Here is a 12,385-nt window from a genome sequence, read left to right as displayed (position 1 = left end):
ACTGCTTTGGGGGGGTGGCATTTCGGGGCTGGACCTTCCGCCGTCTAGGGCGGCAGAAAAGCTGGCGGCGCTCCTGTCTACACTACCACTTATGCAGGCAAAAACTAAGAGCTTCTCCCACTGACACAGTGCTGTCCACACCGGTGTTTTTGTTGATGAAACTTTTGCCAGTCGGGTGTGGTTTTTTCACACCCTGATGACAAAAGTTTTGCCAACAAAAGTGCTAGTGTAGACATAGCCTTAGTCAGTCCTTCATAGTATCATCGTCTAATCTCTTAGCAACTGTTTTTATTTGCTAATAATTAGAATTGTCGATTAATCGCAGTTAACTCACATGATTAACTCAAAAAAATTCACTGGAGAGCGGCAGCTGCTGGCTGGGAGCCCAGCTCTGAAGGCCGAGCCACCTCCAGCAGCAGCACAGAAGTGAGGTGGCCTGGTGTGGTATTGCCACTCTTACTTCTGCGCTGCTGCCTGCAGAGCTGGGCCCTCAGTCAGCAGCTGCCACTATCCAGCCACCCCGCTCTGAAGGTAGCAGGGCAGAAGTAAGGGTGGCATGGTATGGTATTGCCACCCCTTCTTCTGCACTGCTGCTGGCAAGGTGCTGCCTTCAGAGCTGGGTGGCTGAAGAGCGACAGCTGTTGGCCGGGTGCCCAGCCCTGAAGGCAGTGCAGAAGTAAGGGTGGCAATACTGCAACTCCCCCTAAAATAACCTGGTGACCCCCCGCCCCAACTCCCTTTTGGGTGAGGACCCCAGTTTTGGAAACCCTGGTCTACCCTGTGAAATCTGTATAGTATAGGGTAAAAGCACCCAAAAGACCAGATTTCATGGTCTTTGACGCGTTTTTCATGGCTGTGAATTTGGTAGGGCCCTACTTATGGGACTATTCACAGTGTATAAACTTAAGCACATGCACAAGACTTGGCAGGTTAGGGGCCCTGGCTCCAATTTCTAGTGTAGACTGGTACTTCAGTGTGTGTTGTATGCAGGCAAAAGCCTTGGTTAGGCAGTTGATAAATCATGTTTTTAAAAGTGTCTGCTTTAATTTTGCCAAGGAAAAATAGGAGCAATGTAATTAAAGGTGGGAAATTCTAAAACAAAAACATTAAGGTTGCTAAGTGACAATAAGGTTCCTGTGTCCTGTTCCCCAATTTTGAATACCTACAACCTGTTTGTATGTGCTCGGCATAACAGTGAGAAATGAGAGAAGTTGGGTGTGCAGGCAGGGGCTTAAGAAAAAATCCTCTGCTGCTGAGGCTGCTGATGTTCTAATACTTACTATCCACCCTGACTCAGCTGGTCTTACAATCATAGGATATTAGGGTTGGAAGAGACCTCAGGAGGTCATCTAGTCCAAACCCCTGCTCAAAGCAGGACCAACACCAACTAAATCATCCCAGTCAAGGTATGCATCCGAAGAAGTGGGCTGTAGTCCACGAAAGCTTATGCTCTAATAAATTTGTTAGTCTCTAAGGTGCCACAAGTACTTCTGTTCTTTTTTCCAGTCAAGGCTTTGTCAAGCCAGGTCTTAAAGACCCCTCTAAGGATGGAGATTCCACCACCTCCCTAGGGAACCCATTTCAGTGCTTCACCACCCTCCTAATGAAATAGTGTTTCCTAATATCCAACCTAAACCTCCCACACTGCAACTTGAGACCATTGCTTCTTGTTCTGTCATCTGCTACCACTGAGAACAGCCTAGATCCATCCTCTTTGGAACCTCCCTTCAGGTAGTTGAAAGCAGCTATCAAATTCCCCCTCACTCTTCTCTTCTGCAGACTAAATAACCTCAGTTCCCTCAGCCTTTCCTCGTAAATCATGTGCCCCAGCCCCCTAATCATTTGCATTGCCCTCCGCTGGACTCTCTCCAATTTGTCCACATCCCTTCTGTAGTGGGGGGGGGGACCAAAACTGGACACAATACTCCAGATGTGGCCTCACCAGTGCTGAATAGAGGGGAATAATCACTTCCCTCGATCTGCTGGCAATCCTACTAATACAGCCCAATTTGCCGTTGGCCTTCTTGGCAACAAGGGCACATGCTGACTCATATCCAGCTTCTCATCCACTGTAATCCCCAGGTCCTTTTCTGCAGAAATGCTGCTTAGCCAGTCGGTCTCCAGTCTGTAGCGGTGCATGGGATTCTTCCGTCCTAAGCGCAGGACTCTGCACTTGTCTTTGTTGAACCTCATCAGATTTCTTTTGGGCCCAATCCTTCAACTTGTCTAGGTCACTCTGGACCCTATCCCTACCCTCCAGCGTATCTACCTCTCCCCCCAGCTTACTGTCATCTGTGAACTTGATGAGAGTGCAATTCATCCCATCATCCAGATCATTAGTAAAGATGTTGAACAAAACCGGCCTCAGGACCGACCCCTGGGGCACTCCGCTTGATACTGGCTGCCAACTAGACATCAAGTCGTTGAGCCTGACAATCTAGCCAGCTTACTATCCACTTTCGTCTGGGACCTCCCCCAGTTGCCACAAATTTTCAAAGATAATGGCCAATGGCTCTGCAGTCACATCAGCCAACTCCCTCAGCACTCTTGGATGCATTAGATCTGGACCCGTGGACTTGTGCATGTCCAACTTTTCTAAATAGTCTTTAGCCTGTTCTATCACCACTGAGGGATGCTCACCTCCTCCCCAAACTGTGCTCCACAGTGCAGCAGTCTGGGAGTCTACAACTTCTCTGAGGGGAAATAATCTCTATGGGTGTGTCAATTAGCAAGTGAGTTCTGACAGCAGGGAGGGAGGTTCTCAGAGATACCCTGCCTGAGGTCATCTATGGCAAGAGTTACCAACTTGTTACACACTGGGCAGTGTTCCAGGAGCAATTTGTAACTGCCCTCAACTTTAATACAGAGATGCAACCTCTGATCTCAGCATGCAATGGGGCCCTAAGAGGGGAGGAGGGGAGTTATCTGGGCCCTCTGGGGAAAAATGGGGTTCTATGAGGGAGAATGGGGAGGAGGATGTGTAGGATGCCATGTAGCTTCACTTAGGACCCCTGGGCTATAGGTAGCAGAGATGAAGTCTTTGCCTATGCTACTCTGTAGCAGACACCCAAATTAACACCTGATCAGGGATCATTGCGTATCTTCCTCCCACTCTGAATGTCCACGTCAAAAGAACAGGGTGTGTATCACAAATTGCCCAGCTGCTGCTAGTGTAGGCCACCATGTGGGATTAGGGGGAAGAATGGGACACCACTGAAAACTATGAGTTGGTCTCCCATAACCTTAATACAGTCTTTTAGTTGTGCTCTAGTAGGACCAGTATTGCCTAGGACCTCACTAGCCTCTAAGGGTTCTCCTTCAGTTCTCCAATCCTAGGGTCCATTCCTCTTCCCAAATGGTCCCTATAGCTTCCCCACCCACTCCTCTACTCACGCCCTATAGGGCCCCACTCTTCCAGCATGTGGCCCCTATAATTCCCACTCCTGCCCTGTTCTTCCCTATAGGGTGCATTCTTCCCCTCCCTCCTAATCACCCCCCCATAGGACCCCCACACCTCTCCTCCTCCTCTATGGGGGCCCCAGTGTCGCCCCAAAGGGTCCCCATAGCTCCCCTCCTGCCCTATTCTGCCCTATAGGGCCCCCAATTCTTCTCCCCCCATAGAACCCTCATAACTTCTCTCCTCCCCTATTTGTCTCCATAGGGCCCCTATAGCTCCCTCCTCCCCACAGGGCCCCACAGCGCCCCATCTCCCCTAGCTTCCCCCATAGCCCCCCGCCCCTAGAGGGCCTCACTCTCCCCCTCCCGCTGCTGCAGCCGCAGGCCGCCGCCGCCAGGGGTCGCGCACGCGCCTCCCTCCGCCTCAGCAGGGGGTGGGTCCCGGCTGGGCGAGGAGGCCTGGCCTCCCGCGCTGCGATTGGCGGAGCCGCCCGCCAGTCAAAGTGCGGACGACTAGCCCCGCCCGGCGCCGCCTCCTCGGGAGCCGCCGGTGGACGGAGCCGCCTGGGCCGGGTGTGTGGCGAGCCGGAGCCCGGAGCAGCCGCCTGGGCCGGGCGGGCCGGTTCCCCCCGTCTCCCAGAGCTCGGCGCAGGGAGCCCCCAGCCCGTCCCGCTCGGAGCGGCGGCCCCATGGAGAGCGCGCGGCCTGGCGGGGCCCCCCCCGGGGCCGGGCCCGGCTCCTTCCCCGCGCTCTTCCCCCCGGGGCTGCACGGCATCTACGGCGAGTGCCGCCGCCTCTACCCCGAGCAGCCCAACCCGCTGCAGGTCACCGCCATCCTCAAGTACTGGTGAGAGCGGGGGGGGGTCCCTGAGCGGGGGCGGGCCGGGGTGGGGGCATCCTGCGGGGGGGGGTCCCTGAGCGGGGGCGGGCCGGGGGGGGGGCATCCTGCGGGGGGGGTCCCTGAGCGGGGGGGGGGTCCCTGAGCGGGGGGGGGGTCCCTGAGCGGGGGCGGGCCGGGGGGGGGCACCCTGCGGGGGGGGGGTCCCTGAGCGGGGGCGGGCCGGGGGGGGCACCCTGCGGGGGGGGGGTCCCTGAGCGGGGGGGGGCATCCTGCGGGGGGGGGTCCCTGAGCGGGGGCGGGCCGGGGGGACATCCTGCGGGGGGGGGGTCCCTGAGCGGGGGCGGGCCGGGGGGGGCATCCTGCGGGGGGGGGTCCCTGAGCGGGGGCGGGCCGGGGGGACATCCTGCGGGGGGGGGTCCCTGAGCGGGGGCGGGCCGGGGGGGGCATCCTGCGGGGGGGGGTCCCTGAGCGGGGGCGGGCCGGGGGGGGGAGGGGGCATCCTGCGGGGGGGGGGGTCCCTGAGCGGGGGCGGGCCGGGGGGGAGGGAGCATCCTGCGGGGGGGGGGGTCCCTGAGCGGGGGCGGGCCGGGGGGGAGGGAGCATCCTGCGGGGGGGGGGGTCCCTGAGCGGGGGCGGGCCGGGGGGGAGGGAGCATCCTGCGGGGGGGGGGGGTCCCTGAGCGGGGGCGGGCCGGGGGGGGAGGGAGCATCCTGCGGGGGGGGGTCCCTGAGCGGGGGCGGGCCGGGGGGGGAGGGAGCATCCTGCGGGGGGGGGGTCCCTGAGCGGGGGCGGGCCGGGGGGGGAGGGAGCATCCTGCGGGGGGGGGGGTCCCTGAGCGGGGGTGGGCCGGGGGGGGAGGGAGCATCCTGCGGGGGGGGGTGTCCCTGAGCGGGGGGGGTGTCCCTGAGCGGGGGCGGGCCGGGGGGGGCATCCTGCGGGGGGGGGGTGTCCCTGAGCGGGGGGGGCATCCTGCGGGGGGGGGCGGGCCGGGGGGGCATCCTGCGGGGGGGGCCTTTGGGTGAGTGCGGGGCTTGGCCGTGGGAGGGGGCAATCCTGCATGCGGAGGGTGTCCTGAGTGAGTGGGGGGCTTGGCCGTGGGAGGGGGCAATCCTGCATGCGGAGGGTGTCCTGAGTGGTGGCTGGGCTCCCTGAGAGGGGGTCCTGGTTGGGGGGATTCTCATGGGGGGGGCTGGGCTCCGAGGGGATCTTAGTTGGGGGGCTGGGTGAGTGGGGGGCTGGGTGAGTGGGGGGCTGGGCCAGTCTAGGGGGCCTTGAATGGGGGGCTCCCTGGGTGGGAAAGGGAGATGTTTGCCTGGGCCTCCAGGCTCCCCGCGTGGGGAGAGTTGGTGGGGTCTGTGAGAGAGGATTGGGGGGGTCCTGAGGTGGGGCATTGTTCTCAAGGGAGTTAATTTTGCAATCTACTCTTGTTCTTCATTTTAATCTGCCTTCACTTGGCACCAGAGAGAGCCAGGCCTAGGCACACTGTCCCCCCTCTGTGGACAGCTGGGGGTCCACAGACCCCAGTTTGGAAATTGGTAGTGGGTCATCCGGGTCGGTGCAGGATTAGGATTTTTCCCTACAGATCTTTTTCTGGTGCTTTGAAAAAGTTGAGTTAAGGCTCTCCGCATTCTGGCATTTTTCCTTTTAATTTCATCAGGTCTGCCTCTGGCTAGGTAGAAATAGGAAAGTGGTTCTTTCTGTACCCATTTCTGACAGAACCAGGCAGTGACTGGTATCCTTGCAAAGATCCACTGCTCTTGTGAGAATCGATCAGTGCTTTTTGGAGAAGAGTCTGATTCTTGTAGGTTCATTGGCTGCTAATCCAAATCTTGGATGTAGATCTAAAATTGTTGAATATCTGAGGAAGCTTGGAATAAAAATGGTGTTGTTTGTTTTGTTTTGTGTTTTTTCCATGTGAGTGCAGGCTAACATTTTCCAAGTTTGGTACCTAATATAAGTGGGCAGATCAGGTCGCTACAGTTACAGCAATATAGATTTAGATGCCTTCCTTTAAGTGTTCAAGTGCAACAAGAATTTCCAGTCACTTCTGTTTAGGAGTCAGCATTTCTCTTCTGTCATCAGTTTATTCCAATGTCAACTGGAATGACACAAGATTTGTGTGAGACGAAGGTAGATTTGGATCTGTGATGATGATGAAGCTCTCTTTGGTTTTTAGGAATAAATAAATCCCAAGGTGCTGATTGATTGAGATCTGCGTGCACTAACCTCCTAGATCCTGGGAAAGGAGCTAGTGGCAGGGATGATACTGTTGCTTTTCTGCGCTCAAATCTGAGGCAGGCTCTAATGTTTATCACCATTGTTACCACCCGTGCAGTTTCAATGGTGGTCATCATAACAGTGGGAGTTTCTCTAGCACAAACAGAGCACCATTGGTGCAATGTATATACCACAGCTGCGTCCCAGAGGAGATTTTAGCACAAGGGCTAGTGTAGACACAGCGTAATGAAGGGGAGATGACCTATTTATGGGAGTCTTTAAACATTTGTGAAAACTTTGCTGAATTCACTGCTGTTGGTCACTCGTGCCTATGTTGTTGTCTTCTGCCCTCATCCCTCTGGGCCGTAAGCTAGATCAGTGATAGTCAGATTGAGGCTTGTGAGTTGCAAGTGGCTCTTTACATCACACAGTGTTGTAATATCATGTGCACATTAATAACTTAGGCTGGTTAATAATTAATCAGGATGCTTTTACTACGTTATTAACCAACTGTAGCTTATAAAATATTATTTGGTCAGTTTTGCTGTGAGAATAACTGTTTCATTTACTATATAAAAATAAAGTTTAATAGTAAATGGAACAATGAATTCACAGCACTGTGGTTCTTTTGGGTAATGTTGATCTGTAACTTAGCTCCTGAACCCTTGAGGGCTGAGTCTCACTGGTTTAGATTAAAAGAAGAAATAGCTCAGTGCCTCAGGAATAATATTGCAAACCTAATCAGTTTTTAATTATGTATAATCAGTCTCTTTTTAAATAAAAAAATCACAACTTTTTTTTTTTTCTAAAGAGTATTGCAGTGTTGATGGGTTTTCTGGCTTGCAAAGCAAGGCAAGTATCTATGTAAAACATGCAGCAAAACCAAGTGACATGCATACCTCTTGGCGGGGGGGCGGGACGACTTATGGATGAAAAATACTTCATGCAACAGGTGTTTTTAACATGTTTCATTTGCATATTTTTGAAAATTAATTCAGATAGCTATCAGAATTTTTGGAAGCACTCCTGTACCTATGTGAGTGGAAACTTTCTTCTTGTAATCTTCAGATGATTGCTCTTAAGAGAAGTGGTTAAATATTTCTGAAGGAACATTCCTTTAGCACATAAAACTTCAAGCAATAGAGCAGCATTGTTAGTTGTATTCCTTGCTTTAGTAGAAAAGTGTTCAAAGTTTGTAGAATTGAGGGTGACTGTTTCAGCTTCACTTTTTCACCAGTCTGTTTCCTGACACATTTTATAGTTTCAGGGCATTTTTCTAGTAGTGCTATATTAGTTCCTTTTCTAATGAATGTATCATATTCCCTCCTTTCACTAATCATCCCTTAGGAGGCTCTAGCTCCGTGGTTCTCAACTTGCAGCACAGAGCTGTGGCCTATGTGACATCCTCAGGGCCGTACAGGTAGTATTGGATGCAGCCCACATAACACATTGGGGCCTTCAGTGGTAAATAGGTTGAGAACCACTGCTTTAGCTGAATACTTCGTCAGGTCTTTCTCCATGACGGAAGCTCAGGAAGTTTAACATTGGTCAACAGGGAATTCTTCATGCAAGTACAGTTTCTCCCTGAGGCTAACCTTATTGCTCACATCCCCTATCCAACTGAATGTGGTGTAACACATTTATTTCCTGTGCTAACGCTGTAACTTTATGCAATTCTAATTTTCCAAAAAAGTTCTAAACACTTACATTTATCATAACTTTGTGTCGGAACCTTTATACAGAGAAATGAAGATTACAGTACAATTGCAAAGTGTGCATGATCGCAAACTCCTGCCAAGGACAATATTTGAAGAGGTATTTGGAAGGCTGAGAGTAATGACGATTCAGATATTTATGGAATATATGGATTGTTCTGGTGAATTATTTGTATAGTATGGAGAGTGTACTTACAGACAAGCCTCTGCCCTGATGAAATTACAATCTAGGGCTCTGATATGCCTCTGAGCAACACATTACAGGATTGGGGCTTGACCAGATAACATACAAAGGGTTGGGGGCTAGGGTATAATAAAGAGGAATGATTGTATGTGGCCATTTTAGTTCTTTTGTTTGGTTTGTTTGGATCTCTTTACATTTGTTTTGGATAACAGAGAATTTTTGTTTTGACCAGAAAGCAGGTCAGCAGGGCCGGCTTTATGACCCGCAGGGCCCGATTCCAATACCCGGCGGCAGTCCGGGGCTTCAGCGGCACTTTGTGGTGGGGGGGTCCGCTCCAGGTCTTCCACAGCACCGAAGGACCCCCAAAGCAGACCCACCACCGCTGAAGAGCCCCACAGCAGGGCCCTTGCAGGCGCAGGGCCCTATTCCAAGGAATCGGGTGAATTGGCTTAAAGCCGGCCCTGCAGGTCAGACAGGAAACGGTTAAACAGCTACTTGCTCTGTTCCATAAACGTGGCTTACCTCTTGTCTCTTCTTGTCTTCATCTGTCCTTTCTGTTTTATGATAGTACAAATACCAAGGAAAACAGTTTGGCACGTTTTCTCATATTTGGGGGAGTTACCTTTCTCTCTGCACAGCCAGATGTGACTACAAATTGCTAATGAGGCCACTAACCTTGTTAGTGTCAACCAAATTTTGTTTTTTGTCTTACAGCAGTAAAATATTCTGCAAATTCCATTTTTATATAAAATGGATTATTCCATTAAATAGTCTGCTAGTTGCTATATTCTGACTGTAAGTAGTGTTCCACTATGCAACCAATTCTAATATTTAACTTGATGCTGTGGGATATGTTTTTAAGTCATTCTAAATTGATCTTCTTAGTGTACTAAGAAGACATTAATAACATAACTTTGCAGAGAGAATGACTCTTGTCTCCAGTATTCACATTTTGTTTGCTTTCAAACATAGGCAATATTCTCTTAAAACTCAATCTTTTCTAATTCTACTTTAAGAAATAGAATGACTTAGTAAAAGTGGGAGTATACATTTCTGAATTGAGATAAAGGTTCGCAGTGTGAGTATTGCTATCACCATTTTTCTATTATTTTTCAATCATCTTTGGGTGTTTTGTGGGAACTTTTAGTAATGGTCCTCCAGACAGTTTCATGCTTTAACTTTAAAAACACTCAACATATGAGACACATGCACCCTGTCTTCCTATGCTTAAAACTCTAGATTTAACTTGGCCTTATTCTTTACTTTCTCTAGAGGGAATTCGGATATGCTAATTTCATTTTTGTCACTTGCAGTGATTTGAAGCAGGCCTTTGTCTAAAAGGCCCATACCAGCATCTGTGCAGACTTCATATTCATTTAGCGTAAGACAGTCTTTCAAGACTCCTATGAAAATAAAAAGCACAGCTGAAAGTGTCATAACAAGACAGTTGTGATAATACATGGAAAAATTCACCTTTGTCTGCTTAGCTTTCTTTAAAAAAAAATATATACGGGACTAATGATACTGAGATTATTCCCTTTATCTCAGCATGTAAAACAGTTACAATTTTTTCTCCAATATTCTACTGGAACTTCCTTTTGTTTTGTTTTTTTTACAGGTTGGGGGGACCAGATCCTCTGGACTACGTTAGCATGTACAGGAACTTGGGAAACCCAGCATTGAATGTTCCTGAGCACTGGCATTATGTCAGCTTTGGGTTAAGTGACTTGTATGGAGACAACAGAGTTCACGAGTGAGTGCCTTATGGATTCTATTGCTGCATGTTGTGCTTTGTCTATGTTGTGGATGAGGAGGCGTAAGGGACAGTAAAACAGCATCTTGTTTGTGGGTCAAACATACGTATTTTTTGCTTTGTAGTCTAAGACTGTGCAAAGGGAACTGCAGCTCATGGGTGCAGGAATCTATCATGCAGTTCTCCTTGCAAGACCAGGGCCTACTTTAGAATGCGATTGGTGAACTTATTCGTTTAATTATTTTAACTTCTGATAAAATTCTTATTTTTTCTTCTGCTTGATACTTTAATGATATTTAAACTGTTCCACTGTGGTCCTCTTAAACCCTCACCAATCACCTGTTAAGAACCTTCTTCTTAAAATGCTGTTGGAGCACCTTTCCTTGAGCTGGGAAGGCAATGTTAATATCCGTGTGTGAGCATAGGAGGCATTTGTAGATGCTGGGACCCCATCCCGCTCAATATAAAGGTGCCAAGATACAGAAATAGAAGCATAAGAAAATAATCATTTGGTCTCTGTTCTCACTCCCCTAATGTTGGGCTGCTCACACATGGAGATGGTTCCTCTCTTCCTGCTACTTTCTTCCTTCTCCCTCCTCTTTTTTAGCCTCTGATATGGTGGATAGGCTTCTGTCAGGTATGTTGCATCAGGCTAAGAAAAGTCAGGCTAGTTCTCATTCTGGTCTTTCCCTACTGGTCTTGACCATTAATTATAGGTAGAACAAGCAACAGTAGCTGATAAACATATGGGCTGTGGTTGCTAAGTCTTCTCAGAGTAGTGTATCTAGGGCCTTGGCTACACTAGCGCTGCACAGCGCTGCAACTTGCTGTGCTCAGGGGTGTGAAAGTGCCCCCCCCTCGCCCCGAGCGCAGCGAGTGCAGCGCTGTAAAGCACCAGTGTAATCGGAGCCTGCAGCGCTGCGAGAGCTCTCTCGCAGTGCTGGCGGCACGACTACACTCGCGCAGCGCTGGGAATTCCTAAGTGTAGCCAAGGCCTAGTCTTCTAACTAGCCAGGGGTGGAGAAACCTTCCTGTTACCTGGCTTTTATGGAGCAGGGACAGTTGATCTAGTGAATCTTTGAATTGTAGTGTGTTGCAGTTGAAGGGCAAATACCCTTGATTGTTAGTTTAGACCCACCACAACTACACCAACTCATCTAAACTTACCTCCTCTTTCTTGCCTGGGTTAAGTTTCAGCCAGCTGTTTTTCACTCAGGTGCTTTGTCTCGCCAAAGCAGGCACACAGCCAGCTCCTTTAACTTCCCCCACATCCACAAAGCAGCAGGCAAAGTGAGGCAGTATCCACAGCCAGACATTTTAAGATCTTGCTGAGGAATGCAAAGTTGCTTGTCAGCTAAGCTAGTATCTTTCACAAGCTGAATTTAGACAAAACATCTGCATCTCTGAGACCTGGCTGGAAACCTTGACCAGCCTGGTACTGACCCAATTGACCCTACTCTACTAGCTACTCACTAACAATGTAGGCCAAGAAGAAAGCAAGAGCAAATCAGGAGAAAGGGAGGGTGAGGTAGAGACATATTTCTCTCAGGGGCAGAAGAGACCCTATCCTGGACACACAAACCTTAACATGTTATACAGAGAGGTGTCTTGCTGCTGCTTGTTTTGTCAGAGCCCAGGTCTGACCTTCAGAGGTCAGTGTGATGCTTATCAGTTTGCTCAAACTCCTGCCTGAAAGGAATGGTAGTGAGTAGGGTATGGAGTTGACATACCTCCTAAAGATATCTAATGTGTTGGATAAATGCATTTATCCATTAAAAAGTACATTACATAAAGACCCTACTCTCTTCAGCCTTAAACCTGACTTTAACACATACCCTATCTTCACCTAAACCAAGCTGATGTACCTGAAACATCAAATGTCCATTCTTAGGACAAGCTATCTACCGTGGGCTAAACTTCCCAGAAGCAACCTAGTAAATAGTGTTCCGAATCTGAAGTAGAAGTTTCCAAAAGTGAAACCCTCTAACTTTTTATCTGGTCAAATGACTTGTCCTAGAAATTCCAAATGGGCTGATCTCAGTGGAGAGATGTATTTTGCGGATTGCGGTTCAGGGGGATTATTGAGATATTCAGCTCTTGTGGCTCAAATGAAGGGTGATAGAGAACCATGTCTGGTGAGGTCTGTGGTATGCAGTGGGGGAGCAGTCTTTCTCTCTTTATGGAGCGTGCACACTCCACTAAGGCTTCTGAGCAATTTCCTGCCCCCCCCCCCCCTCTCAAATTGATTTGAGAGCTAGCTTTTCTTTTTTGGTGAAAAA

The 12,385-nt window shown here is 49.9% G+C and overlaps 1 protein-coding gene across 3 annotated transcripts in view; it reads left to right on the top strand.

The window, feature by feature from the left end:
- Positions 1–3,961: 3,961 nt before the first annotated feature.
- The window catches only part of SUFU (SUFU negative regulator of hedgehog signaling), a 164,535-nt gene continuing 156,111 nt past the window's right edge, over positions 3,962–12,385 (top strand). For all 3 annotated transcript variants that reach the window (XM_054033875.1, XM_054033874.1, XM_054033873.1), the window contains exons 1-2: positions 3,962–4,243; positions 9,972–10,106. In XM_054033875.1, the coding sequence (XP_053889850.1) occupies positions 4,086–4,243; positions 9,972–10,106 (293 nt within the window). In that variant the 5' untranslated portion in view covers positions 3,962–4,085. The remainder of the gene's footprint in view (positions 4,244–9,971; positions 10,107–12,385) is intronic.

Source organism: Malaclemys terrapin, chromosome 7, assembly GCF_027887155.1.
Source record: "Malaclemys terrapin pileata isolate rMalTer1 chromosome 7, rMalTer1.hap1, whole genome shotgun sequence".
Lineage (NCBI taxonomy): Eukaryota > Metazoa > Chordata > Testudines > Emydidae > Malaclemys > Malaclemys terrapin.
The sequence above is the reverse complement of the archived record's forward strand: the minus strand, read 5'-3'. Positions and strand labels throughout refer to the sequence as shown.